The sequence below is a fragment of the Penicillium cinerascens genome, assembly GCF_028974065.1.
Source record: "Penicillium cinerascens strain IBT 15544 chromosome Unknown scaffold_4_segment0_segment0, whole genome shotgun sequence".
NCBI classification, from domain to species: domain Eukaryota; kingdom Fungi; phylum Ascomycota; class Eurotiomycetes; order Eurotiales; family Aspergillaceae; genus Penicillium; species Penicillium cinerascens.
In genome coordinates this window covers 2,276,826-2,303,746 of record NW_026695297.1, presented here as the reverse complement: position 1 = coordinate 2,303,746, position 26,921 = coordinate 2,276,826, and the positions used below count along the sequence as shown (strand labels likewise).

Genomic DNA, 26,921 nt, shown 5'->3' with positions numbered 1-26,921 from the left:
CGCCACCAACGCGTGCGGGGTGGCTCTGTAGCTTGCATCGGTTGGGCCCTTCTACAACTGGGTCTCTGGACACACACACCTACGCACGTTACCTGATACAAGAGTTGGTTTGAACTGGCGACTGCGGTGGCTCCTACCATGGCGGCGACGGTGCCGCCGGCAAATGACAACCCGGGCAAGCTCGACCCGCCTGCGGACCAGATTGACAGTGACATCGATGCGGAGGGAGAAGAAGAGACGGATCTGTACCAGATGGATCAGCAGCTTCAGGATGCGGTTCACCGGGCATACAGCGGAGAAGAAGCCGAGGACAACGGTGACAGCGACTCAATGCGCGATGACGCCTATAGCTATCGACAGAGTGGCGACAATGATGAAACTGAGCCTGTTGGCGCTGTGAAGGTTCCGGATGAAGACGCGTACTCTGAGGACGAGGATGCGGACGCTGATGCGGATGCCGACCCTGCGTTTGAGGACGACAATGACCGAGAAGCATCCAACGCTGAGTCAAGTGAAGCTGAATCGGAAGTCGAGGAAGATTGGGAAGCAGAAAGCAATGGAGGCGAGGATGCAGATGCAGACATTCGCAGCCGCGCAAACTGCATGTAAGTAGTGGGAGCCTAGACTGCAGCCTGGCCTGAGCATGATTCATCGGTGCTAACATGCCATAGATTCTGCACCCAAGACGAAGAACACGACCCGAGCGAGGACTTCGAAGAATGGCTTACCTGCGTTGTTTGTGGCGATCACTGTATGTTGTGTTTTGCGGGTCCGAGCGAAAGCTTAACCCTTTCCCCAATAAATGAAATTTTGCTGACTCGGCATCCCGACAGCTCATCGGCAATGCGCCCGCGAACAAGAAGCATTCAACGATACTGAAGGTATGTCGGAGTTGAATGTTTGTCTTCTGAAGGGTCCACTCGCTAACTCCCGATCGTGTAGATCCGTGGAAATGTCCCACCTGTGTTCGCAACAAACTGGAGCCAGACCCTGTGGAGAGTCCGACATCACAACAAAGATCTGGGACGTCCCATCTTCCCAAAGAACTTTTACCTGCGCACGTAGGGAAACAAGGTCCGGGATTCCATTCCATATTCGACACTGCTATCGACGACGTCAACAGCTCCCGGTCGCTGCGAAAACGGAAAGCCGAGTCGGTCGAAGCAGAGGAACATGTGCCTGTTCTACGGAAACGACGACGCCAGACGGACGCCTCGGATGCAAATGATGCGCCCTTCGAAGGGAGAGAGGGGGCCGAAGGACACTCCCCGGCTCGGCCCATGCGCCCTCGGCGAAGCCGTGCGGTCGAGCGTGAGCCTCTACGCGTAGTTTCCAAGCAAGCTGGCAAACTTGTGGTTGGCTTTCGCCTTGATCAGGGCAAGATCAGCAACATCCTTAGCACCCCAAGCCAGGCGCAGCGCGACAGAAAGAAGAAAAAGAAAGCACCAAAACCTCCGGCTGTTCCACAAACACCGCAAGCCCATTTTGCTCCCATTCCACCCGCACCCTACAGCCACTTCCACCACTTCCATGACCGAGACATCGATGACTCCAAGTCCAAGCCTTATGGCGGCATTTTATCCGAGTCCGATGCGGACACATCCAAGACACTCCCCTTACAATTTGACCGCGAAAAGTTTGAGCAGGCTCGCCAAAGAGCTGAAGACGAATGGCAACAGAAGATCCGAGACGCAGAGCTTAAAGGCGAACCGAATCCGACTGTATCGCAGAAAGTGTCCGGTCCGCCCTCAAAGATCAAGTACATCAACTTTGGCGGCTACGAGATTGAGACATGGTATGCCGCCCCTTACCCGGAGGAGTACAGTCGCAATCGCGTTCTTTACATCTGCGAGTTTTGTCTCAAGTACATGAACTCGGACTATGTCGCCTATCGGCATAAGCTCAAATGCCCTGCGAAGCACCCTCCGGGAGACGAGATCTATCGCGATGGCTCGATTTCGATCTTTGAGGTTGATGGACGAAAGAACCCCGTCTACTGCCAGAACCTGTGTCTTCTAGCCAAGCTTTTCCTGGGGTCCAAGACTCTTTATTACGATGTTGAGCCATTTCTGTTCTATGTCATGAGCGAGTACGACGAACTGGGATGTCATTTCGTCGGTTATTTCAGCAAAGAGAAACGACCAAGCTCTGCAAATAACGTCTCCTGCATTCTCACTCTCCCAATTCATCAACGCAAAGGTTACGGTAACCTTCTCATCGACTTCTCGTACCTCCTTACCCGCATTGAGGGCAAGAATGGCTCCCCCGAAAAACCACTCTCCGATATGGGTCTGGTATCATACCGCAATTACTGGCGGCTGATTCTGTCGTATCAGCTCCGCGACCTGAAAACCCCTGTCAGCATAGCAGATCTCTCCGATCGGACGGGCATGACGGCAGATGACATCGTGTCTGCGTTGGAAGGGTTGCGTGCCCTGGTGCGAGATCCGCTCACCAAAACCTATGCCTTCCGCCTTGACAACAGCTACTTTGAAGAGGTGATCAGCAAATGGGAGAATAAGGGGTACGTTCAGCTCAACCCCGATGCCCTGCTCTGGACTCCGTACATCATGGGTCGCAACAACCAATCGCACTTTGACCGAGCTCCTCTCCATGCCGTTGCTCCTCGGGACGGTCTCGAGGAGGAAGAGGAAGAGGAAGAGGAAGAGGAGGAAGAAGAGGGCTCTGCTGTGAATGGAAATGCTGTCGATGAACCAGCTGGACCGCCTTCGACCTCTGCCCTTACCAACGGCGTTCACGAGGCCCACAGCACCGAAAGCTTGGAGGCTCCCATCCCCAACCCGGCGGCTGGCATCCCTCCCTCCCGATTCGAGTTGTGGCCTCCTGTTCATGTCCCCGCCCCGAGCAAAAAGAAGGTTGGCCGTCCTCATAAAGCCAACGGATCTCGACCATCAATGACGCCGACGACCATCCGGACAAGCGGCCGCAATACCCCTCGCAGAGCCTCCGGGTTACCTCACTTCACACCCTCGGGCAGTGTTCGTCGTGGCCGGAGCGCCAAGCTGGGCGACTCACCCGCCAAAACCAATGGTCTTGACGAGGAGCAGGCCGATCTTCTTGATGAAGAGGCCGTCCTCGACCCAAGTCCCGAAGATCTTGGCCTCGTGATGGACGAAACTTCAGACAGTGGCAAAGCTCCGAAGGTCAACGGGGACGATGAGATCGAAGATGTGGTGGAGACGAACGGTGTTGACCATGAGGAGTCCGCACCCGAAGAGCCCCCAAAGACACCTTCGAAAAAGTCAACGTCTGCTTCTCGCTCTCCAGTTACAGCGATGTCGCATCGATCCAGAGGGAAGCAATCGGATCATCACCCCAAGACCCCACAGTCCTCTCCGCGCAAAGCACTGGTGGAGCAGGTCCAAGTAGTGATTCCCGCCGAGCCCGGCTCAGCCACACGAACCAAGAAGGCCGCAGCGGAGACTAATGGAATCGACGTCGATGTCGATGCAGAGGGAGAGGAAGACGCGGAGTACGAAGTGGACGGCGACGTGGTAATGGAGACATGAACCATGACCACTGGAAGTAACGAATGGCCGAGTGGGCGAGATACCCGTGAAGCCGTGCATACGAACAGGGCGTTTGATATCTGACACTTACATGTACTTTTTTGCGATTTGTTCCTAACTAACGGTCTCGCTGAATGCAAGATGGACGCGATACGATGGCGACGCATCGGGTGCCGTGTCGGGTCCTTTTTGAGGATTTTGTCCGGTAAGGAGCGGCGCGGAGCCTGGAGTTTCGAGGTAACTTTTTTAATCCATGAATTTTTATTCCACCATTACGGAAGTCCTATGGAGTCGATGTGAGTCGTATGTACAGATCGATATTAATGTATCGTTTCGCTCGTGCATAGTCTACTAAGGTACCTATTTAGGAAGGTAAATGTCAGATGCGACGCGTCTACCCATCCTTGGACCTGTCATACACTCACCTAGGAAAAGCCCTTAGTGATGTCCACCGATGGAAGATAGATAAACCTTATCCCTATTTACTCTCCCGTGCAGCAAAAGCGCGGGGTGCGTGCGTGTGAGGGGCCAAATAAAACCCGAAACTCAGAGTGGGATGTGATGTGTCCAAGGGCAGAAAACTAGTGAGTTCAACCAGGTGGTCGGGAATAAATATAAAAATAAAAATGATATTAAATAAGGAGAAGACTCCATTTCAGATCAAAGACCATCTAGTTGACTAGTACGGAGTAGAAGAACAAAAGGCATGCGATCGGCGGGGCAGAGCTGTCAGGGGGCGCAACAACCATGGAACGGGCCCGAACGACCACGGCATTCCTAGGTTATGCTTAAACTGCGAGTTCCGTGGTTCACGAGCTGTTAGTTAGCTAGATTACTAGCTAGTCTACCCGGTATAGATCTATAGTGACTGCAACGGGTTCACGCAGTAGCACCATACGTGGCCGTGCGCTAGAAGGTGCCACTTCATGCAGCCGTGAGTTGTTCGTCCCCACGCCAGCCGGTGTCTAGTCCCTTAGTTTCTGCTCCCCCCCAATTTTCAGGGTCGAGGGTAAATGAGCCCTGTGGATGCTGTCAAGAAATCTCTTCCCTTCGGAGAATTTCTTATCTTTCTTTCCCCTCCAGTCGCGTTTCTTTTTTTACCGCGTGCTGCTCTGGATGTAAGCTCTGCACACGATTCACGAATCACCTCTCGGGTAGATTCAAGAACCAAACCGGATGGGTGCAGACGGATCACGGACTCTACTTTGGGTGTTTCATGTCGGCCGCCCCCTTTCGACCTTGTTTTCTTTTGTTTTTTCTTTGCCGAGAGGCTCTCCCCACCGCTATGTCGCGTGTCACTGATCGACCCGACGGGGCACTACGGCCCTACCCGCTGTGATGAACACTTTATCATGGGCCTAGTCAATTGACCGTCGCAAGATCCTTCAGTGACAAAGACTTGGACAGAACGGTCACTGGGCCAACCCTTGCATGGCCGTCGCGGCACTATCGGATGTTCCAAGATGCATTCTGGTTCGTTGGGGGTGGGCCCCTTGTCATATTCCAGCTGCAGCTACCATGCAATCTCCTCTCGTCAGACGCACACACCCAACCCAAATTGCAGCCGATCATGAACCGTGCGGGAGGAGAGATATCGAACTCTTCTCCCCCCTGATTTGGATCGAGTAAGATGCGACCAGGAGCAACCGCCCTGCGCCGTTGTTGCACTCGAGCACGGTTGGGAAAAAGGCCAAGAAGCCAACAAAAGTACCGTACATACAATTGTCTGCGGCTGAACCGCTGGCGTGGTGCAGAAGTAGAGGTGCAGTGAAGAACACACGGATCTGCAAACCGCATCCGCCACAAGATTGACCTCCGAACCGATCACGCAGTTTCTCCCAGGCCAGTCAGGTAGACCAGCCAGGCCCGAGCTGTCGCGAACTCGATCGAGATCTCCGGTGGTCCATCCCCCGCAGGCGCCCTCTGACGGGATCGCTGCACGACACACCGATGTGACGCATCACATTGATCTGATTGAAAGGTCGGGGTTTCATGCCCTCTCAGTTACTTTCCTTTCCCCCTTTGTCGGTTCAACCTCAACCCACCACGATCATGACCCGGTATACGTCGACTGGACCATCACTGCCGGCCTAACACCATTCGGTCTGTCACGATTCGCAACGCTTGGATTCGGGTCCCACACTCGATCTCTGGTATTTCTCGATCTCTCGAGGAGGGCTGCTGTCATCGTGTGTTGGTCTCTGACCTTGCGGGGGAAGTACACGACCACGCGGGCCGGATCTCGGCTTCCGGAAGCGGCGCGACCACGGCAGTCACACAAAGTGCGCCAAGGGCAGCCAGGCACGGCGGAATCCAAAAGGAAAGCAAAAGAAGGTATGAGCTCATGAAATACGCTGAGATCTCCGATCGAAATCCCTTCGGAAAGGGGATGGGATGAACTACCATACTCGAGGAACGCTTCTCATGGTCTCCCCCTTGGATGACATAAGAGGGAGTCAGAGCGTTCCTAAGGTTCCAGTCCACTGCCAATCCCTGGTGAAAGAAAAAAACCTAAGGCCAAGGCTAATGCTAATCACCTAAACTAGATAGATCTTAGTGGGGGAGAAGGGGCTTACCCCCCCGAAAGAGATCCAAGATCCCCAGGGCGATGCGGCTGTGATCTCGCATGTCCGGGAAATCCACCTCCGAACCTGGAAAGGGACTAGGTGTCAACTCAAACGCCCCGAGACCCAGAAAAGACCCCCCCGAAGAAACTACCGAATGTGCGCATCATCGCGGCTGTCACTAGCACCGACCAAAGTCCCAAGTGGCCAAACCGTGGTCGAGCACAGCTGAACCCTCATCCACTTTTCCCCAACCGCTTACGGCCTAACCGGGTCTAACGGTCGAAAGCCTGGGTCCTTTCCCTCCCCCCCCTCCTCCCTTGCTCCACCCTTTCAGCTATACTGCGCCAGAAAATTTTTGTGGTTTAAATACTGCACCGCTATTGGCCGATAGCTTTTTGATTTTCGCCATCTGTGCGATCACAGGCCCGACGAGGAACAGTTTTCAGAGCGGAACGCTGATTTGCTCGCGGGGAAAAATCAAGGCCCAATTGATTCCGGGAAAGGAGAGTCGCAGTAGTCTTTCCAACGAACTGCCGCAACTGCTGCAACTGCTACCTAGAGACTGCTAGGGTAGCTGTGAGGTAGCTCTGAAGAAAACGTCACCAACCGCCGTTTTCGTGCACATCACCCAAATTACCAAATTCGCTTCCATGGTTGCGCGCCTACCGTGAATCCCGCACCTTCCACTCAACCTTCCCCTTCCTTAACCCCACTACAGCTCTTCTTTTCTTTGGTATCGGATTGACCCATTCTTTCTTTCCTTTCTACACTCTACTTTCGACCTTCGACTTCCTTGGATCAAACCACCAGTTACTTCCTGGTGGTTCCTGTGCTTTCATACCGTTTGGGTTCCACTCTCCCGTCTTGATGAGCGTAGCGACCTTCTCCGACGCCTCTCTCTCGCGCGAAGCCCAGAGGTTCGTTTGAAAAGCCCTGCTGCTTTTCTGAAGTCGCAACTCTTACTCGGTGGTCCAGGGACTCCCACTGACTATGTTAACCAACACCAGTTCTGACTTTGACCTGACCATTCGCCAGCAGCCCGACCGGGCGCGCGTGGCCGGGGGCAAAGAGAAAGGTACGTTCTTTTGCTTTCTTCCTGCTGCTTCTCTTTCGTTTCGTTTAGCTTGTTCGGCTCTTTCTGCCTCGCCGAAGCTCGAAGATGGCGGGGTGGAGTGGGGTGAAGCCGGCGGCCTGGACTGGAAGCCGTTGAAGGTAGAGTACAAACCACTAACTGAACCTTCCCGCAGAGCGCAAACCCATCGATCCGCCTCCGATCGTCCAGCTCAGGGTGCGAGAGGAGGGCTCCTATCTAGCACAGTAAGTGTTGCAGGACCGTACGAGGTCACGAGGGCTGTTCGTTTGACTTCGTTACTAACCCCGCTCCCAGGCACTACCTGCAAAGTCCGTACTATTTCATGTGCTGCAGCTTGTACGATGCTTCAGAAGATCGTCCTGTGCCTGTCGCACCCTCGACTGCCTTGGCAGGGACCCTGGTGTCGTCTCTCCACCGGTTGAAGGACGTGGACAACAGTGGTAAGTGAACACGAGCCTCGGGAATTACCTTCCACTCGACTGACTTTGGAGTAGATGGAGGCTTCTTTGTCTTCGGTGACCTGTCAGTGAAGATTGAGGGCGAGTTTCGGCTCAAGTTCACTTTGTTCGAGATGCGAAAGTGAGTGTGCCTCTGTGCGGTCGCAGCCTCCTGCTGAGCGTACGCTGACTTGGGTTTAGGGAGGTGGTCACCTACTTGAAGACCATTGTTTCGGACCGATTTAGAGGTGAGAGATCTCCGAATACCACGGATTCGGACTTCCAGCTAACGGTGATCCAGTTTCACCTCCTAAGAACTTCCCGGGCATGATGGAGTCTACATTCCTCTCTCGGTCGTTTGCGGATCAAGGAGTCAAGTTGCGGATCCGCAAGGAGCCTCGGACCATGATGTAGGTGACAGCAAGGTGCTTTGACTTGGATTGTTACTGACAGCAGCTCAGGAAACGCTCGCACCCTCGACCGGACGAGTTTCCACAAGCGATGCCGCCGCGGTCTCCAGATCGCCAGTCCGTCCAGATCCCTCCTGCGGCGGGCTTCACAGGCTATCCGGCGGCGACTCGAGACTACACGTACTATGGGGCTCCAGTCAAGCGGCATCGCACCTCAATTGACTACGGCCGGCAGAGCATTTATGACGCTGATGGAAGAATGACTCGCCCGATGGACACGTACGGTCAGCCGGCGACCATGTACTCCCAGGCAGGCGCATACCAGACTCCGATGCAGTACTCGGCTGGACAGGTGGTGCCGGATTACGGGGTTCGTTCATCTCTTCCGGGGAATCCACCGGACCAGCAGAACCTCTTCTTTTAACTAACCCTGCTCATCTTAGATGTCTTACGGTCTGCCGCCTTCAGCGCCCATGTCCCAGATGTCTGACCCTTCGGGCCAGATTCGACCCAGCCAACAAGCTGCGGTGGGACAACTCATGGCAATGAACCAGCCCGGTACACCTGTACGGCACCCTTCTGCCAACCAGTGAGTGTTGGGTTGAGAAGTCCTCTGCTAAAGATTTCTTTTCTGTTGGCCTGCGATAGACCCCAGATTCGACAGGAGCGATGATGGCTCAGGGATACCCTCGGTCCGGATACCAGACGAGTCCTACCACTCTTCCTCCCCTGCGGAACGGCAACGGGACCGCGCGAGGCTACTATGACCACCCTGTCCAGCCATCTCCCTCGGCCACTCCGATTCTCCCCTCTCAGATGGTCCCCGACGGCGATCGATATGGCTCTGCCGGCCCAGCGGCCTTTGATCCCACCGGGTCTGCGCACGGAACTCCACCCTAAAAGGATTTCTTTTACCTTTCGTTCGCTCGTTCTTGCCGGGTTGTTTTGACCTTGAAGGTCCTCTCTGGCTGTTACACTTTACACTGGTTTATTCTTTTATTTCCTTTATTTGTCTGTCTGGATAGACTGGGGTGGGTGTTAGATATGACTTTTGTGTTTTCTAGGTTACATTGGGTGGCTTCGGGTTTGATTATTATTGTTACAGGCGCTGGTAGAAAAGGAAGGGAGGGAGGTTATTTGTCTTTTAAAAAGTGAGCTAGTTCTTATCCCTTCGTGTATATACAAGGCCTTTAGCAGTCACCGTGTTTTTAATTCGCAATCGATGGCTTATGCTCCTGCCGTGTTCCTTCCTCTTTCTCACTTCTGCCCTTCTCTCTCCCTCAACCCATCTCTTCAACATGGATGCATCTAACAGCCCTTTCAGCAACCTTGATCTGTGGTGCGACTGGTCAGGCGAGCCCAATGACCCTGTCGAGGTCGTCGTCTCTGTCGAGGTACGTATTTGCCGAAGCGGCCCCAGCACTGATATCCAACACTACTTACCCAACGGTAACCTTCCAGGTCTGGTGTACCCCGTACAATCATCTCCCTGTCCTGAACACTCGCACTTCATCTGCTATGGAGATCGTGAAGTACGGCATCAACTTGAAGGAGGCCAAACCCGAAAAAGCCGAGTCGGTTTCTGGGGGCTTGCGCACACGAGAGCCGCCCATCGAGATCCGCGAAGTGAGAGAACCTTCGACACCCGCTGATCAAGTTGACACTGAGGATGCGGACTTGCCTGACGAATACACGCCATCCGTCTACTCTGACCCGGACAGTACTATCCTACGGTCGGCCAGTCAAGTTCAGGACTCTGGATCGCCTGATCCTTTCTACACCAGGCTGTTAGCTGTGGATGACGAGACACCTTTGGCGAGCCCGAATCCGCGCAAGAGGACTGCAAAGGCTGCGTCGTTGCCTGACTCGGTCACAGACTCTGAGAGGTCGTACGGTGGCTCCAAGCACAAGGCTCTGACTGCCGATTCGATGAAGCAAATCGGCTCTTCTACGTCGAAACATTCCACAAAGCCGAGCCTCATTCCTCGACCTGTCAGTTCTCTTGGTCATTTTGGAAGGGAGGTGACCAACAATACTCTGCCTGTCTCCATGGACTATAGGTCTGCCCTGGTGGAGGGATATCGGCGGCTGGAGGCGAGCTTTCCCCTAGGTGTTGGCAAAGAGAATGATCCCATAGGGAGAAACTCTGCGGAGAGGAACCGTTCGAATGCCCCATCTCCTGAGACTCCAAGGGTTAGCCTGGGCCGAGTTGAACGTACGGGCGAGAACAGACCCCTGCAGGATTGTGAGAGCTTTTCTACGGATGTATCGCAGGGCAGTCCACCCGACATGAGCTTGCTTTCGTCCAGTCTTGACAGTCCCACTTCACTGGACAATGCCGATTCGTCTGGAGGAGTACATCTCCAGCAATGCGACCTACCCCAACGCTCCAGCTTTCCGGAACCAAATCATACACCCGACACAGGTCCCTGTTTGATCTTGACTGACGGAATTTTCCATGTCCGAACCCCAATCGACATGAAGCCCGCAGCATACGAAGTTTCCATCACTATCTCACTACCCCTGCAAAAGGGAAGACCAAGAGGTTGGTGGGAGCTCATCGTTCCGGGATTGCCCCGGCTTGCACGGAATGAACATGGCTACGTTTACTTCCGTACACCTCCAGGCCAGGGAATGGAATTTCGCACTACACATTTTAAGCGGTACAGCCTCGTGGAAAGCTGCTTGATGGCCCAATTCTTAATTCCGTCGAAACTCGTCCTTTCCCTCCGACCCTGCGAATCCCGATTCTACGGCTTCCTCAAGGACTTTAAAGTGACACAGGCCATTCGCGCCGAAGTGGTGGCGGACGAAGACAAAGAGTCACTTTTTCACGTCATCAAATACCGTGCCGTGTGCTCAATTGATCTCATCCAGCGCGATTTCTGGGCCGAGTCATGCGGTTTCCACGTCTGGATCCATGGCGGGCCTGAGGGCGAATACCTTTGTCACCTACCCAAGGAACGACGACGATTTCAAACAATCCGCCTAAATGCTTCGGCGCCTGAGCTCATCGGAGTCTCTGAGCTTCAGATCATCTGCAATCCCACTCATCTGGGAATGTTTGTCCTGGCGTGGGAGGCCAAGGTCCCACGCCAGAAAAGTGCAATGTGGATGCCGCGTATCAAAGCGAGTCTGGATAAAGCGGACATTGAGGAAGGTCTGCAGGCCGAGTTTGAGGTCGCCGAGTCCCCAAAAATGCTTGATATGGTACGTGCCGACTCCAAAGATAGCAACGAACTTCGAAATACGCGGCATAAGGGCGCGTCGTTCTGGAAAAGATTCCGGCAAGTCTGCTTCGGTCTGTTGCTCTTGCTCATACTCGCTCGTCTTGCGTATCGTGTTCATGAGATACGGTGCATTTGCCCTGTTGCTGAGGCACAGCCCGTGTCAGGAGTTCAGGGTGAACATATCAACGGGACACCGGTGGAGGAGTCAGTTCCAGAGCCAGTGAAGTTGCTCGTGCAGCGGGTCATCATTCCCGCCTCTATGCCTCTGCGAGACCGTATCGACTATCTTCTGGGTTGGAGGGGGCCTATTCTTATGGTTTAGGGAGCTTTTCTCTTTCTTCTTTTCGAATGTATGATAGCAATCAGCACGGTCAATGACGCAAGTCTATGCCAAAGCCCATATTATGTCTTTCACTCAGATCGTCATGAAACAATCCACTTCAAACTCTCCACGCTATCCCGAAGTATAAGCCCCTAAAACCTCCTCAACCGCCCACCTCAACATCGTCTCCAAATCCACCTCGCCCTCAGGGCCAACTTTAACCCCGACATCCCGTCTAACATTCAACCCACTCCCAATCCTCCTCACCAAATCTCCCTCGTCCCCCTCGGGAACAAGCAACCAAGCATGATCCTCCACATATCTCGGCCACACAACATCATCCACATACCCCGGCGGATCAACCCAGAAATTCTGCGGTGGCCGATCATCTTCGCCCTCAAGATCAACCTCCCCACCCTTCTCCCCCACCTCCGCAGTCTCGGACTCCTCCGGCGCCGGCCCGATAGTAACATACCCACTCCGCCCCTCTCGCCTGGCCTTAACATTCTCATACGAAGCAGGCAAGAAAAGCGGAAGCGCAATCTGGTCATGAACCCTCCTCAAAACATGATCCGATCCAGGCGGAGCGTATAGCAAGAACCCCTCCATAAACGCAATCGTCGTCCCAGCGGACGAAGCAAGTCTCTTCGCGACGATGTCGCGCAGTTCAGAAACCACCGAGTCGGGAACGCCGGACTCGCCTTTCTCGTTCTGGTCTTCTTTGCTTTGGAGGCGGGGTGGGAGGCGGCCGTGCGTGCGGACGTAGGATAGGGATTGGGAGAGGAAGGTCGTGTCTATTGCGGAGATGGTGTCCCAGTCTTGGATGCGGGAGCCGGAGGGGGTTGTCGTGTATGGGATTCTACGTTGTCAGTATGCAACAAAGAAACGGGTGTTATGGGGGGAGGGGTGTACTGGTCGTCGGGGTAGTAGAAGTCATCTTCGTGGATTATGAAGGTGTTCAGGCGTTGGTTCTTGAGGGGTACCCCGCAGAAGACGCGCTGGAGGAGGCGGGCGAGGGTGGTTTTTCCGCTGGATGAAGGGCCCGAGATGCCGACTATTAGGGCTTTTGGTGGGCTGGTTGTTGAATCTGCCATTGCGCTTGTTCTCTAGTCTCTAAATGTTGCGGTCAGGAACTGGAGATGAGAGGAAGAGGAGGGGTTGGGCTTATCGGGCTATCTTATCAGCCATCCTGATCTATACGATCTCTGCGAGCTTGGAGTTTCAAATTCTTTGCTTCATTGAGAGACGGAATTAAGAGCACAAGACCAGAATAATCTGTATGAATGGATTAAGTATTTTATATCTAAGAGATCCACGAGCGTGGTCCTTTAAAATATCAGACTCCCGGGTTAAACAATGACACCCGCCTGGGCTTTGGGGAGCCCTCTGGTACAGGCCCGGAAGGTACATCTTCAATGACCTGAACAGAAGATGCAAATCCTATGCGCGGTCTCTTCGGTGTGGGACTTGCAGGAGGGAAAGCATCGGAATCAGCATCAGACTCCACAGTCTGTCGGACCCGCTTGACTAGATCTGGTTTTCGCGCAGCTTCCTCATCGGGAATTGGCAGGGAATGTTTATCGAAGAAGCCCGTGGCATACTTCAAAAGCGCCATTTCGGCATCTCCTTCAGCAGGCATGGACAAGAAAGGCTCCCGCTGTATAATATCACTCATGGCATGATCATCGAGTAGACTTTTTTCTGCGTTCTGCATCTCAGCCTCGGACATTTCCTTTCGTCTGCGAAGCATGCGGTCTTCTAGAGTATCCCGAAGAACGAGTGTCTCAACGTAGACCGGTTTTGTCTGCCCGAGACGGTGGGCACGTTTGATGGCTTGGCTTTCGACGGTGGGTTGCCAAATGGGGTTGACGATGAATACTCGAGAGGCTTGTACGAGATGAAGACCGTGGGAGGCTTGGCGAAGGTCCATGAGCAGAACACGCACTTCGTTGGTTTCACGGAACAGGTTCAGGTACTCTTCGCGGAGGTCGGTCTTCAGTGTGCTCGCGTAGATGCGGAACTCCACACCAAGGAGTTCCAGGCCTTCGGCGATCCAGAATGCGGTGTTGGGATTGTCGTAGAAGATGATGATCTTTTCCTGTGTTTGGAGCTCCCACACCCGGTTCAACAGGTATGTGAGCTTTGCCGAGGCAGTGGCGATGAAGTGAGTTCTCATGAGAGGGGAGTCTTCAGGAAGACTTTTGAGGATTTTGCGAGAATAAGACTTCTTGGGGGACTTGTTGCTCTTGGGTTTAGCGCCATGGCTCATTTGGCCAGTGGTGGAGCCGTTGGACGACTCTGGAGCACCTTTCGTAGTAGTAGCCCCTTTATCGCGTTTCTGAAGTTCGAATCTAACTCTGAGCCCCCTTGAAGAGAGCCCATCAGAGGGATCCTGTGACCGAAGATGATCTGTAACAAACTGTTGAGCATGGCGAGCCTGTGTGATTCCCATAAGCAATGGCTCTCGGTCCGGATTGCCGCGGTCGAGCGCCCAGTGGGTTTTATGGTCTGCGGGGAACTCCTTGATGAAGACCCCAAGCTCATGCAGCTGCTTGAATTCGCGCCAGCTGCTGCATTCCAGCGCAAGGCGGGCAATCTCCATCCCGCGGCTCAATTGTTCAGCATCCGCAGGCGTCATCTTCTCCCGATTGGCGTCCATGTACTTAACCGCATGGCTGATGGTTTCCTGCGGGTCCGTTTCCGATCCTGCCCACCAGAATCCAGCTTGGCGCAAATTGGTAATGGTCTGGTTGAGATGCCTGCGGTTGCTAGGGTCGAAGATGTAATCTTGGCCCTGGCGCTCGGATGTAATCGCGTTAACAGCAAGACCGAAGAGGAACAAGTTGATGGACAACCGATCGTGGAAAGTTGGTTCCAGATGGACCGTCTTATTGTAGAGCTTGGGAAGGGTAATCTCCCGGCTGACAGTGTCATCCTGATGTCTCACCACAAGGCCCTGAAGGGTGGCGCGTATTGCTGGAGACTTTCGCCGGGTACCATCTTGGCCCTTGGGCTTGATGTACTTTGTCCAGTCGGCAGGGCAATTTGACCAGGGCTTTAAATCCAGGAACTCAATCACCATCCGTCGGAGTCTATCCAGATCTTTCAACTCTCTCTCGCCCGCATTCCCCGTCTTCTTGCGGCCTTGGAGTACAGCTGCAGCGATCTCTTCAGGAGACTCCGTATCACTGGTATAAGCCTCTTGAGAAGCAAGGCTGACTTCGAGCCCGATAAGATTGTCAGACGGAGTTCCCGAAATAACCCAGCGACGCTCAAAATGTAGCTGACTGAGCATATGGATCATGTTCGTTTTCGAGCCATGGCCTGCAACATTGTGCCCTTCATCAACAATCACGCGAAGCCAGTGGAGCTCGGTCAGTGGTGAGTCAACCTGGACAAATGTCTTGCGTCGGTTGTTGACAGGCTCGCCCACTTCTCGTTCGAAACGTGTTTTCGAGAAGACCACAATGTCGAATTCGAGGAGCTCGTCTGCTGACGGTGTTTTATCAGACCCTTGTCGCAGAACCCGGATTTTGAGACCTTCGGTATGGATGCTGATCTCGCGTATCCAGTGGTCTACCAAGTTATTGGGGGCGACCACGAGTGTCCCGGAGCAGAGGTGAATGCGCTTTGGCGGAGGGCGTGTGAATGTCGTGCTCAGTCGAACTTGATGTCTCGTCACAGGTGGAGGAATCTCATAGAACCCGCTATTTGACTCACAAGCCTTGACACACCGACTGTAGACTTTGCCATCTTGCTCTGTCTCAATGAAATGGGCCTTCCAAGGCAAGGATCTTCGACCGGCTGAAGCCGCCGCCATTTCCATGAGAGAACCAGTCTTTTCTCGCACGGGTATCCCAGGCAAATACTCAATAGGAATCTTGGGGAAATGCCCTCGAGTAGCCCAGATAACGGCAAGGCAGATCAAAGTTTTGCCGCAGCCCATGGTTTCTGCAAGAATACCTAGTTGTTATGTTAGTTGTGCTCATTCAAGGTAGTAGTAGCATAGAACCCACCTCCAACAGCCTCATCATACATGTACTTTTCAAGAGTAATCCATCCATCTTCTTTGTCATAGTAATACTCGAGGCCTGTTGGGCCGGCACAAGCTTGCAGACGCGGGTCCAGCATTCGTGCCGGTTGCACCTCTCGCTGGACCATCATAGCGGCTGAACGCCGCTGGTATGGATAGAGAGAAGTTTTGAGACCATATTCCGAGAAATCCTCATTTGACAACAGGTATGACATGGCTTTGCGCGACGGGCCATCTTTCACACAATCCACATGCGGATTTGGATCTTGCAGAGTGTTGAATATGTACCACAATGATTCATCGTCTTCACCATTGGACAGTGTATCTGGATTGGTTGCATTCCTCCGTCCTTCCCAAGCCTCAGGCGAAGGGTCTATCTTGGACATCAACACCTTGAAAGCAGCTCTCAAATCTCTGATTGAGCGCTGTATATTGTTTCGATGGGTCAACCTTGGATCAACATAAATTTGGACATTGGAGCTGTCATGGTGAGTCTGGCTGCGGATCCAGTGATTTGTTTCCAGCAGCTCAACCTCTCGAAATGAATATCCTTCTTTTGCCAGTGTCCCCACAGCAAGTAGGGGGGTGATGCTCTCGGGCTGTTCGTTGGGCTGTGTGGTATTGTGTATGGATGGTGCATCATGCATACGCTGTAATAGCGTAGAGGGATTCGGCTCAGCGCTCATCGAATCCCCAATAGGTATATTTGTGTCGACATTGTTGGAATATTCATTATTTTCTTCAAACAGAGATGACTTGGCTTTCAATGCCGGCGTATCGGATAGAAGTAAAGTTTCTGTTGGAGCACCTGGGGCAACATCTAAGGTGGCTGACGTAGCCCCAAAAGAGGCAATGTCGGAAACCACACTCTCTGAGTTAGAATCTCTCAACGTCTGCGACTCCCATACAGCCTCTATGGTGCTCGCTCTGGGCTCAAATTTGACATCCATGGTGGCAAAGCACGGATGGAGGAAGAATGCAGGAATAGTACGGAGATAAAGTGATGGAGATAGGCGACAGATCACTCACCGCCCAAGTGGGTCTGGGCGCCATCGGCATTGGCCCACTGCTACTTGATATGTATCAGTTTCTCGCGTAAAATTTGGTATTCATTAACGATCTGCAGATGTTCGTGGTATCCTAGTGTCTATGTGAATTAAGAAATCTATGCTCCTCTCGGCTTTCCTCCACGCCCGCCACGACGCGCTCCACGCCCACCTCCGCCGCCACGGCCACGGCGGCCTTTGTCAACTCCACCGTGTTGGTCTCGGCCAGCTCCAGGGCTAAGGGCGTCACGGTTCTTGCCAGGGTGTCGACCATTGGAACGGCTTTGCGGACGATTTCCTCCATATAGATCATTGCCACTCGCATAGTTGAACCCAGGAACACCCTTCAAGCCCATCTTGCCAATGACCTTCTTATCCATCGGCGGTGGCTCAGGGCAACCCATACCCTCCATAGCCATCTTATTGGCCATTTGAACAAGGCCAGTCTTGTCGAGACGAAGCGGCTTCAGAAGACCCGAACCAGCGAAGAATCCAATGAAGGACGAGTAGGCGCGTTGCTTTGTCTCTTCATCAATGCTGTACATGGCCATAGTGACCGCATCGGCGCATAATGGCGCGGCCGCGTTGATTGCGTCGGTCTGCGGGTGGGGCTTGATGGGCAAGTGGCGGTTGACTTTCATGAAGAAAGACTCAGCCTCCGTGAGGAGAATGATAGCGCGGCCATCGTTGCCGGCACGGGCTGTACGGCCGACACGGTGAACATACTGCTCACCGTTGGACGGCAGGCCAACCTGAATGACCAGGTCGACATTGGGGAAATCCATGCCACGGCCGATAACATCGGAGGCGAACATGATTCCGGCAGAAGCCTCCTTGAACATCTCCGTAGTCTTTGTGCGGCGGCTCTGGTTGAGTCTGGAATGGATCTCAAACACCTTCAAGGGGGTCAAGCCCTCAGAGAAGACATTTGCCAAAAGTGCAACCATGTTTGCAGTGACGCCAAAGACAATGATCTTAGAGCATTTCTTGATCTCCATGTTGAGAAGGGAAGCAAGCGTGGTAAAGGTCTCTGCCACTGACGGTATCAGGACATGGTACTGGGGTACTCTCTCGTGCGTTGGGGCTTCGTTCTTATCGATAGTCGAAATATTGCTGTAGCCCGACTTCAAAACAACACTGACGACATCCTTGACTTTGGGAGGAACAGTGGCTGAGAAACACATTCCCTGCCAGCCCGTGCTCTTGGGCGGGATGAGCTGCAGGATTCGCTTCACATCAGCAATGAACCCGGACTCCAGCATCGTGTCGGCTTCATCCAAAACCAGAGTTTGAATGTTCGAAAGCTTCTGAGCAGTGTAGTCCTCAGACAGGTAGTCCTTGAGTCGTCCGGGGGTTGCAACCAGAATAGACGGAGCACCCTTCATGAAGCGCGAGTGAGCTGAAGCCCGAGCGGTTCCTCCAACCGCAATATGGCACTCCAGAGGGGTCGTTAGTTGGGAAGTGAGCTCATCGCATGACTTTGCGATCTGTTGAGCAAGCTCTCGCGTCGGCGTAATGATCAAGATAGCGACCTTGCCTCTGGGAGGTGCCTGACCTTGGAGCAGGCAGTGCAAAGCAGGGAGCAAGAAGGCAAGAGTTTTACCAGTACCGGTCTTGGCCTGGACGAGGCAGTCACTGCGCCAGTTGGGAAGTTCGGTCAAAACACGTTGCTGGACGGGGGTCATGGACGTAAAGCCCATCACATCGAGGGCTTTGAGGAGTCTGGGGTCCAGCTTCCCAGCCATAGAGGCGTAGGGCTGGGAGCCAGCATCAATTCCGGGACCTTGCATGAGGGTCGATGGTTATAATTGAATAAAAAAAAATCAGCAAATCATTGCTTGATGAAAATTTCGAAGCGTAGGGGTAAGAGTAAATTATCTTTCTTGACGGTGAGGCGTGGCAGAACATCCGTTATCGACGATAAGAGAATAGCGCTAACCGTATTGGGTGATCCCCTTGTCCCTGAAAATAAGTGTCCTGGGGAAAACTCTGTTCGGCTCAGGAATTGTACAGCCGTTCTCGAAATCGGCCTGACCAGTACACACTAAATCACCCTTTCCCAGCCCCACCGTCAAGGCCTTAGCGCCGAGCTAAGCGATATTATATCGATGCAAATGGCGCGCAAGTTAGCATAGTTTGGTGGCTCGTCACTCCCTCCGTAACAGAGAAGCTTTTTCCAATAATCGCAAGGCAACTAGCGATTAACATTTGCCAGTTGAAACTATCCCTCTAGGAAACTGTCTCTGGTAACCAGACATCTCAGAAAAGGCAATAAGAGAACAATTCGAAAACCTCATCCTCCAGCCACTACAAAGCCTCGAGCGATCTAATCTCCCTATCCAAACCATAGTGATGGTGATTGACACACTGGACAAATGTGAGGGAGATAGTGGCATTTGGCTTATACTTTGACTTATTTCATAGCTAACGAAACATAGCTACTATGCGTCTACGAGTGCTTTTGACTAGTAGGCCTGATCTACCGATCCGTCTAGGATTTTTAAAGATTGTAAGCGATGACTATAAGGACCTTGTTCTCCATAATATCCCTACGGAGGCGATAAATCATAATATATTGTTTTTCTTTGATTATCGACTCGCAGAGATTAGAGCAGAACATTTTCTACCTATAGACTGGCCCGGTGACGGAGATCTTCAAAGGCTAGTGGCATTATCCGTTCCCTTGCTCATTATCGCTGCTACTCTCTGTCGTACATTCGAGGACCCAAACTGGGACCTAAATGAAAGTCTCACGGAGATCCTTTCACGTCCGAAAGGCCAACCTGAGCTAGATAGGACTTATCTTCCGGTTCTTGCCCGTCTTCTTAGCAAATAGCTAGCAGTATCGAGCTCTGTATAATTCCAGGATGGGCGATACCGTGTTTTAGAGGATAGAAGGTGCGGTGAAAACTTAGCAAACAAGCGAAAATATAGATAAACATTAGCCAATCGCGTATCTTCCTCATCATGTTTGCCCAAAACGTCTAGCGCCGTCCTGCTGTCTTACGCCCGTTCTCCGCCCCCGCAGTGCCAGAAAGAGTGAGACTAAATTAAGGGGGTGCCTGAATCCGCTGTGATCAGAACCCCTCTCTTGTGCTGCCAGTTTATTTATCCTCTCAATTATTAGCCCACTATGGCAGCTCTAGGCAACTCAGCGGTACCGACGATAGCAGCGGAGGAGATCAACCCCTCCGTACTTATAGATCATCAAGAGACTTCTGAACCCTCCAAAGTCTCTCCCCTCGACGAGGACTTTGCTCAGCTTGTGCAAAGTACGCTCGAGAAGTGGCATATCCCGGGTGTCGCCATTGCTGTCATTGATGGGGACGATACGTGGTCGGAGGTATGCCGCTTACTTACGCTACCCAATTGTATACGTACTAATATGACAGGGTTATGGAATTGCTGCGCTCCCCGATGTGCCTGTCCGACCCTCCACCATGTTCTACGCCGGCAGCACGACTAAGTCCTTCACGGCGGCTGCGGCCTCGCTGCTTGTCGACGACGACGAAAGATACTCTCACATTAAGTGGACGACGCCGCTCAGCCAGCTCATCCGCGATGACTTCGTCCTGCAGGACGAGTATGCGACATTGCACGTCACATTGGAGGACGCGCTGTCGAATCGGACGGGCCTGCCGGGGCATTTGTTGACACTGGGCCGCGCGGGGACGGTGCGGGATGTAGTCCGCAACCTGCGTCACCTGCCGATGGACAAGGAGATCCGCACAACCTGGCAGTACTGCAATGCTATGTTCATCACGGTCGCGCATGCGATCGAGGTGGTGACCGGAGAATGGCTGGGCGACTTTCTCCGCAAACGGATCTGGGACCCGCTTGAGATGCACTCAACCTTTTTCTCACTCACTGACGCGCAACGATACGCTACGTCGAGCGATGTGACACTCGCTAAGCCATACGCCTGGGATGAGGCCTCCGAGGAGATTAAAGAGGTTCCTCACTCTAAGGGAACGCTGAGCGGTGCCGGTGCCGTTATCTCCACAGTCCTTGACTATGCTAAGTATATTCGCTCACTTATCCGGCAGTCGGGCCCAATATCTAAGGCAGGGTATGCGGCTCTGCTGCAGCCGCGATCTTTCATGCCGGAGATGCAGCCGCCGCTGAAGAACCAGATGACATATACCCTTGGGCTAATGTCGGCGACGTATCGCGGCGAAAATGTTATTTTGCACCCTGGAGTCCTCGAAGGGATGACGGCCACGATGATCTACCTCCCTGATCGAGACTGGGGCATCGTCGTCTTCTGTAATATCGCAAGCCCAGGGCGGGAATCGCTAGCGTGGCATCTCATCGATAATCTCTTGAATGTCCCGCAGGAGGATCGTCTAGACCTCTACGATGTGTAAGTTCCGTTCTCGACTTTTTGGGTAATATTAACATGTCCTAGGGTGCAAAAAGGTGTTGCCAAATCCAGAGAGCAACGTTCCACCGCTCGTGAACGCCTGTATCCGTCTGCTCCCTGGCCTGGCCGTTCCCATTCACTCCCGCTGGCAGACTACGCCGGCACATATACGCATCCTGCCTACCCAGACTTCATCATCAGCGTGAAACCTGGCGAGCAGATCCTGCAAGTGACTGTCACCGGAGACTTGAATGCGAGCATGAGCCTAATACACGTATCTGGCGAGTTCTTCCTTGCGGAGTTGTACATATTCCGGTGGAGAATAGATCCGATAACCACTATCAAAGCCGAGTTTCACATCGATGCAGCAGGCAGGGCTGCCAAGTTCGGTGCGGCGGTAGACTTTGCCGATATGCCCAACACGTTAATTTGGTTTGAGAAGTCTGACACCTAACTGGATGAAGTCTTATTGCAGTGGATTTGTGTGTTGATGGTTGCCTGGAGTTGGATTACAGCCCCACCCAAAACCGGCGCCTGGTAGGGGGTAGCCATGATGGTTATGGTAAGAACTCAACGGGAACGATTGAAATAGTGATGTATTGAACTATACTAGTTATATAAGATCGGCGGTCATTGAAGTAATTAGTAATATGCCAAGCATAGAAATACCACACTCACATTTTCATTGAGGTCGACCTGAGTACGTTAAGGGAGACAATTTGAAATTGCTGGCAGAAATTTACTACCTGAGATGTCTATGTATATTACTATATTATGCACTCAAGTGGAGTTTTGACCCTAGGCCGCTGTCGTCCGCCGGGCGGCCCGAGACCAGCCCCGCATCGGAGCCTCTATAACAAAGCTTTTAACAAAGAATATGCAACGAAAATCCACACACACGAAAAGCCAAAGCCCACCAAGCAAAATCGCAAGGCCCCTCCAATCTCGCCAGCCCACCCATACCCTGCAACCCGTCCCCAAAATGCGACCCTAACACATGAAGTTACTCCTTAATTAAAAATCCCCACCACCTCCGCCAACGAATCCACCACGAAATCCGGCCCCGCCGCCAAACACGCCGCCGGATCCCCATACCCAAACCGGCACCAACACACCTTACTCCCGATATTGCGCGCAAACTGCACATCCGCGAGCGTATCGCCCACCACCATCACAGACGCCGGGTCCACGGCGCCCAGCCCGTAGTTCTCGCGCAGCACGGGCAGCAGGACGTCCACGAAGCTGGCCGGGTCGGGCTTGCGCTTCGCGCCAGGCGTCTTGTCGCCGATGATCAGGTCGTCCAGCACGGCGCCGGTGAGACCGTTGCGTTCGAGGGCGGTCTTGACGGCTGCCACGCCCTTGTTGCTCACGATGGCGATGGGGATCTGGCGGGATGTGAGGGCGGCGAGGAGGGCTTGGGCGCCTGGGAAGGCTTTGACGAGGGTTTGGCCGTGGGTGGCGTAGAGGGCGCGGTATTGGTCGATCCATTGGGTTTCCACGGCGGGGGTGAAGGCGGCGGGGTTGGGGTGGAGGGCTTGGAAGGTGTCGGCCAGGCCGGCGCCGCTGGCGATGAGGCGGTGGATGGAGTCTTGGGGAGGAACTTGGGCGGGGAGGAGGGCGTCGAAGGTCAATTTGATGGTTTGTGAGATGGACTCGTGAGTGTCGAAGAGGGTGCCGTCGAAATCGAAGATGGCGAGCGTGGTCATGGTGGCGGCGGTGGTGAGTGCAACAGCGCAATTGGAGTGCAATTGGAGAGATGGGAGGACAATTCACGCCAGGGCTTGAAAAGCAGGAGACCAGATGTGGGTTTCAAGGAATGGTCAGTCTCTCTGAAGCCATCATGGAAAGTCGCATGTGAAGCGAACCCCGCACGTGATAGAGCTAAAGACCGAAAAATAAGAAGCCAAAAAATAAATAAATGAAGAGACAGGGATCTGCTTGACAAGGATCTGCTTAGCGCCGAAGAGGGTTGCATGAAACGATGCAGCTAATGTGACCTTGCGAGACTTCCGGGGCGTAAGAAAAGCCAGTGACTAACACTCTAACCTAATCCTATCAGCCTCTCCATGCATAACCATATTGTCTGACCGTGAAGCCCTTTAGGCCCACAATCAGCAAGTAATTTCGGAGATATTGTGGAGTTACCCGTGAGAAAACCAGAGACCCACTGGACCGTCCACTGCGGGAAAATATAGTGAACTATGGTAAACTACGGTAAACACCAGGTAAGTTCATCCCAGCCGATGTATGCGTACCCAGCCTGAACACATATACAGACTCAGCCTGGCCCCAGGTTCCAATAAAGATGCGCGCCATCTCAAAATCTCGAAGATCTTAACCCCAGATCTTCACCAATTCCTCTCGCCGCAGACACGCAATCAACCACACAACCACAATGACACTCACCACCGACTCCAAGGGCCCTGCCCCCATAATCGAAGTCCCCTCAACCCCAGCCCTCACAGCCCTGATGACAACCTTCTGCGCCCCCTCCACAACCCCAAAAATAATGCAAGACACCATCCACGCTCTCACCCACCAAATCCTCACAACAGCGCACACCAACGACCCAACCCTCGCCCACACCCCCACAACCCTAATCCCCATCCTCCGCGGCGCCCTCCCCATGCTCGTCGCCGCACAGCCTAATCTCCCACTCTCCTCCAGCATCCTCGCCCGCTGCAGCAAGACCAAAGGCACCGCCGACGTGGTCGTCGAGTGGCTTGGCCGGCGCCCGTTCCCGGCGGCGCATGACGACGGCCGGCTCGTCGTGCTGGACACGGTCGTCGCGACGGGTGACACGATCGTGCAGCTATGCGCGGAGTTGTGGGCACTCAGCGGTGGTACTGCGTCCATGGTGGTGTGCTGCTGCTATGCGGCACCGACTGCGCTGGAGCGGGTTGCGGCGTGTCCGGGCGTGAAGTATGTGGTTGTGGGGCGGCGGGCGGAGCGGTGCGATGAGCGGGGATATCTAGTGCCGTATACGCATGGTGATATTGGGGATAAGATCTATGGAGGGAGAATGGTTGAGGCGGAGGGACCGGTTGTGGCAGCGGGGGAGGATGTGTCGCGGGTGGTGGTGGGAGTGGAGGGTTTGCTGGTTGAGAATGGCGGGGCGTGGCGGTTGGAGAGTGAGGGATTGGCGATTCAGCGAGACTTTCAGTTCGCGGGGTTTAATAAGGCGTGGGTGAGTGGTGGTTTTCGCTTCTTGCGCATGATATGGTTCCTATGCTGACTGGTTCGATTCAATAAGGCGTTCATGAACAAGGTGGCAGAGGCTGCGAAGGAACATCGGCATCATCCCGAGTGGACGAATGTGAGTGCGAATCCAATCATACCAAGCGAACGAGGGAATCATCTACGTGGGCTGTGTGGTAGTGGGTTCCACGCTAGGGCTAATGGCATGCGATAGATCTATAACAACGTTTCCATCCGGTGGACCACGCACGACCCCAAAGGATTGACAAGTTTAGATGTGAACATGGCCCAACTATGTGATAGCTATATATAAATAGAGTCTTTTTTTTGCAATGAACGGTGCAGTTTAAACCTTTTTCGCCATCGAGGGGCCCGCAAGAACCATCCTCCCAGCCACGAAGAAAAGCACCCCGGCAGTCATCATGGCCCCAGCAAAGACCTGTAATCCCCAATAGGTGCCGTTCTGGCTGTTTAAGATGGCGCCCGCAATGGGACTACCCGTCAGCGAGGCAATACTGATACAGGTAAACAAGACACCCTGTCGAACCCCGATCTTGGTCACATCGGGCGAAATCTGGCTCAGCAGCGCCGGGACCATGCCCACAAACGCACCGGAGGCAAAGCCATACATCATGCTGAAGATAACGTAGACCGCAACACTGCCGGGCGAGAGGAGCGTGCTCGGAAGCCACAGAGCCAGAATCACAACCGCGGACAGGGAGCACATGGCGATCATGATATTGAAGCGTCCCAGTTTGTCGCCGAGATAGCCCGGTAGAATTCGGCCCGGGAGACTTTGAGCCCAGGTGGAAAGACGAGGAATTAGCCAAACCACTCGTATTATCTGAATGAACAGTAGAAAGGGGGGATCGACCAGTACTGGCTGTTACTCACCTGGCGGCATTCAGTATAGTCAAGAGATACCCAGCGAGGTCACGGTCAATTCCATCTTGCTGGGCTTCAAGCACGATATAATTGATTGGCACAAACATGGCAAAGAATCCACAACAGGACGCCAGCATGAGCAGGACAAACGGGATCTCGGAGAACGGACTTGTGTAATCACTGAACTTGACGGGCCGCGGGACCGGTGCAATTCTCGACCGGACCGTCAGATTGGCAATGATCAGGAGGGCAAGAATGATGAAGGCGGTGATGCGCAGTGTCCATCCAAAGCCAATCGTAGGCAAGAGTCGCGACAGCATCGTTGGAAACACGACGCCGCCCAGCGAGGAGCCGCTGGATACGACACCAAAGGCCAAGGCACGGCGTTTGTCGAACCATGTGGCGACACAGGAGAGCGCGGGAGAGAAGACCAAGCTGGCTCCTAGCGGGCTGCAGATCCCTTGGGCAAGGAGGAATTGGTAGTACTCCTTGGAAATCGAGGTCATCATCAGCCCGAAGACATGCAGGAAGGTCCCGATGAGCAGCAGCCACTTGGGTCCATGATTATCGAATACCTGGCGAGGCCATGAGGATTAGTGATTATTGAACACTCCTCGTTCTGGGAAGTTCGGGGCTGAACTCACTCTGCCAATGACCAGTCCGGCTGCAAAGAGCACAAACGGTTCTAAGGATAGAATCCAGGCGATGCTCGAGGACGAGTATGAGCGTAATTGGTGGTTTTGGTAATACTCTTGAAAGATGCCGATGGCTGACGGGTCGTAACAAGGACTGCATTAGGTTATCTGCGGGTTCGAAACGGGCAAATGGGGGCAAATATGGTGGGGCTAATCCGGCACACATGTGAACTGCAACGGAAGGGAACTCACCATTCACCCAGCCAAAGCCGCAGAAGAGACAGCACCAAGCTCCCAGCACGACTGTCCAGGCGCGGGCTCCACGATCGACCAGCTCATCTGGCTCCGTTGCCTGGCCTCCGGAGACCGCGACCGTGCCTTTCGATTCAACCAACTCAATGGGCGCCATGGGCGGGAGGAACTTGCATTTGAGATTTGCTAAGAGAATGAGTCAAGCGGGAAAGAAGATCGTAAAAAAACGAGATAAGCCGCCAAGAGAAGGCTAAACAGTTCAGGATCAGCAGAGGCTATCCTGGGCTCCCAAGCGAGCCAAGTTATCTTAGTTGCTTAGTTCCAGTGGATCCCTAAAGTACGCGGGTGAAGTGGATCGGGTTTAAAGTGGGAAGAGTAAGTGAGCGGCGCTCCCGTTAGCGTTCAGGGACCCGCAGATCGCTGGGTGCTAGGCCCCTGTCAAACTCTCGGCGAAAATAGGCCCGGCCGGACAACCGGACTCCGTGCGACACGGCGAGAGTACTTTATTCTTCATTTTAGTCGTTTCCCCAGCCTAAAATCTCACGCGAGCTTGCGCGGCCTAGCTAGTGATATGTTTTAGCGTATAATACCTCGATGTATGGGCTCGTCCCACTTTGTAGTGGTAAATCCGCTTCTTAGCCCCCTCCTACCTGTAGGGCTTGTTATGTAGTATGTATGAACGTTTCAAGGAATAGGTGGCCGAAGTTAGTCACAGCACGAGTAAGTCAGATCAATTTTGTCCCCTTGAGGAATTATGAGTGAGCTTTGTTAATGATTTCAGACACCGCGGTAGTCGGATACAATTCGTTTGGTTTCAATATACCCATTTCTATCTAGCAGACGAAGACTGTTGATATTGAGGCCCTATAGGAACAAGATATGCCTATAGCTTCATACATGATCACTCCGAGAATGGAGAT

General features: G+C 53.4%; 10 protein-coding genes across 10 annotated transcripts; 5 read left to right on the top strand and 5 right to left on the bottom strand.

The window, feature by feature from the left end:
- Positions 1 to 138: 138 nt before the first annotated feature.
- N7498_008846 (uncharacterized protein) lies at positions 139 to 3,530 on the top strand (the record flags this gene model as incomplete). The annotated part of the gene is made up of 4 exons (XM_058455908.1): positions 139 to 605; positions 672 to 751; positions 834 to 881; positions 943 to 3,530. 4 exons carry the CDS (start codon positions 139 to 141, stop codon positions 3,528 to 3,530), a joined length of 3,183 nt encoding a protein of 1,060 aa, XP_058305896.1.
- Positions 3,531 to 6,576: 3,046 nt separating this feature from the next.
- vosA lies at positions 6,577 to 9,010 on the top strand. Its single transcript, XM_058455907.1, has 10 exons — positions 6,577 to 7,014; positions 7,105 to 7,172; positions 7,345 to 7,414; positions 7,485 to 7,630; positions 7,685 to 7,769; positions 7,829 to 7,875; positions 7,929 to 8,037; positions 8,089 to 8,407; positions 8,481 to 8,603; positions 8,686 to 9,010. Exons 1-10 carry the CDS (start codon positions 6,965 to 6,967, stop codon positions 8,935 to 8,937), a joined length of 1,269 nt encoding a protein of 422 aa, XP_058305895.1. The 5' UTR covers positions 6,577 to 6,964; the 3' UTR covers positions 8,938 to 9,010.
- Positions 9,011 to 9,335: 325 nt separating this feature from the next.
- On the top strand, positions 9,336 to 11,589 carry N7498_008844 (uncharacterized protein; the record flags this gene model as incomplete). Its single annotated transcript, XM_058455906.1, has 2 exons — positions 9,336 to 9,431; positions 9,499 to 11,589. The coding sequence occupies 2 exons, from the start codon at positions 9,336 to 9,338 to the stop codon at positions 11,587 to 11,589; spliced, it is 2,187 nt and encodes a 728-aa protein (XP_058305894.1).
- A 132-nt stretch (positions 11,590 to 11,721) lies between these two features.
- N7498_008843 (ribosylnicotinamide kinase) lies at positions 11,722 to 12,683 on the bottom strand (the record flags this gene model as incomplete). The annotated part of the gene is made up of 2 exons (XM_058455905.1): positions 11,722 to 12,448; positions 12,502 to 12,683. 2 exons carry the CDS (start codon positions 12,681 to 12,683, stop codon positions 11,722 to 11,724), a joined length of 909 nt encoding a protein of 302 aa, XP_058305893.1.
- A 242-nt stretch (positions 12,684 to 12,925) lies between these two features.
- N7498_008842 (DEAD/DEAH box helicase) lies at positions 12,926 to 16,572 on the bottom strand (the record flags this gene model as incomplete). The annotated part of the gene is made up of 2 exons (XM_058455904.1): positions 12,926 to 15,552; positions 15,606 to 16,572. The coding sequence occupies 2 exons, from the start codon at positions 16,570 to 16,572 to the stop codon at positions 12,926 to 12,928; spliced, it is 3,594 nt and encodes a 1,197-aa protein (XP_058305892.1).
- A 215-nt stretch (positions 16,573 to 16,787) lies between these two features.
- N7498_008841 (ATP-dependent RNA helicase) lies at positions 16,788 to 18,458 on the bottom strand (the record flags this gene model as incomplete). The annotated part of the gene is made up of 1 exon (XM_058455903.1): positions 16,788 to 18,458. One exon carries the CDS (start codon positions 18,456 to 18,458, stop codon positions 16,788 to 16,790), a length of 1,671 nt encoding a protein of 556 aa, XP_058305891.1.
- Positions 18,459 to 19,801: 1,343 nt separating this feature from the next.
- On the top strand, positions 19,802 to 21,485 carry N7498_008840 (uncharacterized protein; the record flags this gene model as incomplete). Its single annotated transcript, XM_058455902.1, has 3 exons — positions 19,802 to 20,011; positions 20,061 to 21,031; positions 21,077 to 21,485. 3 exons carry the CDS (start codon positions 19,802 to 19,804, stop codon positions 21,483 to 21,485), a joined length of 1,590 nt encoding a protein of 529 aa, XP_058305890.1.
- Positions 21,486 to 22,041: 556 nt separating this feature from the next.
- Positions 22,042 to 22,737, bottom strand: N7498_008839 (HAD family hydrolase; the record flags this gene model as incomplete). The annotated part of the gene is made up of 1 exon (XM_058455901.1): positions 22,042 to 22,737. The coding sequence occupies one exon, from the start codon at positions 22,735 to 22,737 to the stop codon at positions 22,042 to 22,044; it is 696 nt and encodes a 231-aa protein (XP_058305889.1).
- A 689-nt stretch (positions 22,738 to 23,426) lies between these two features.
- On the top strand, positions 23,427 to 24,542 carry N7498_008838 (Transcriptional coactivator/pterin dehydratase; the record flags this gene model as incomplete). The annotated part of the gene is made up of 3 exons (XM_058455900.1): positions 23,427 to 24,218; positions 24,285 to 24,347; positions 24,444 to 24,542. The coding sequence occupies 3 exons, from the start codon at positions 23,427 to 23,429 to the stop codon at positions 24,540 to 24,542; spliced, it is 954 nt and encodes a 317-aa protein (XP_058305888.1).
- A 33-nt stretch (positions 24,543 to 24,575) lies between these two features.
- N7498_008837 (putative MFS monocarboxylate transporter (Mct)) lies at positions 24,576 to 26,158 on the bottom strand (the record flags this gene model as incomplete). Its single annotated transcript, XM_058455899.1, has 4 exons — positions 24,576 to 25,023; positions 25,124 to 25,689; positions 25,759 to 25,883; positions 26,002 to 26,158. 4 exons carry the CDS (start codon positions 26,156 to 26,158, stop codon positions 24,576 to 24,578), a joined length of 1,296 nt encoding a protein of 431 aa, XP_058305887.1.
- Positions 26,159 to 26,921: the final 763 nt, after the last annotated feature.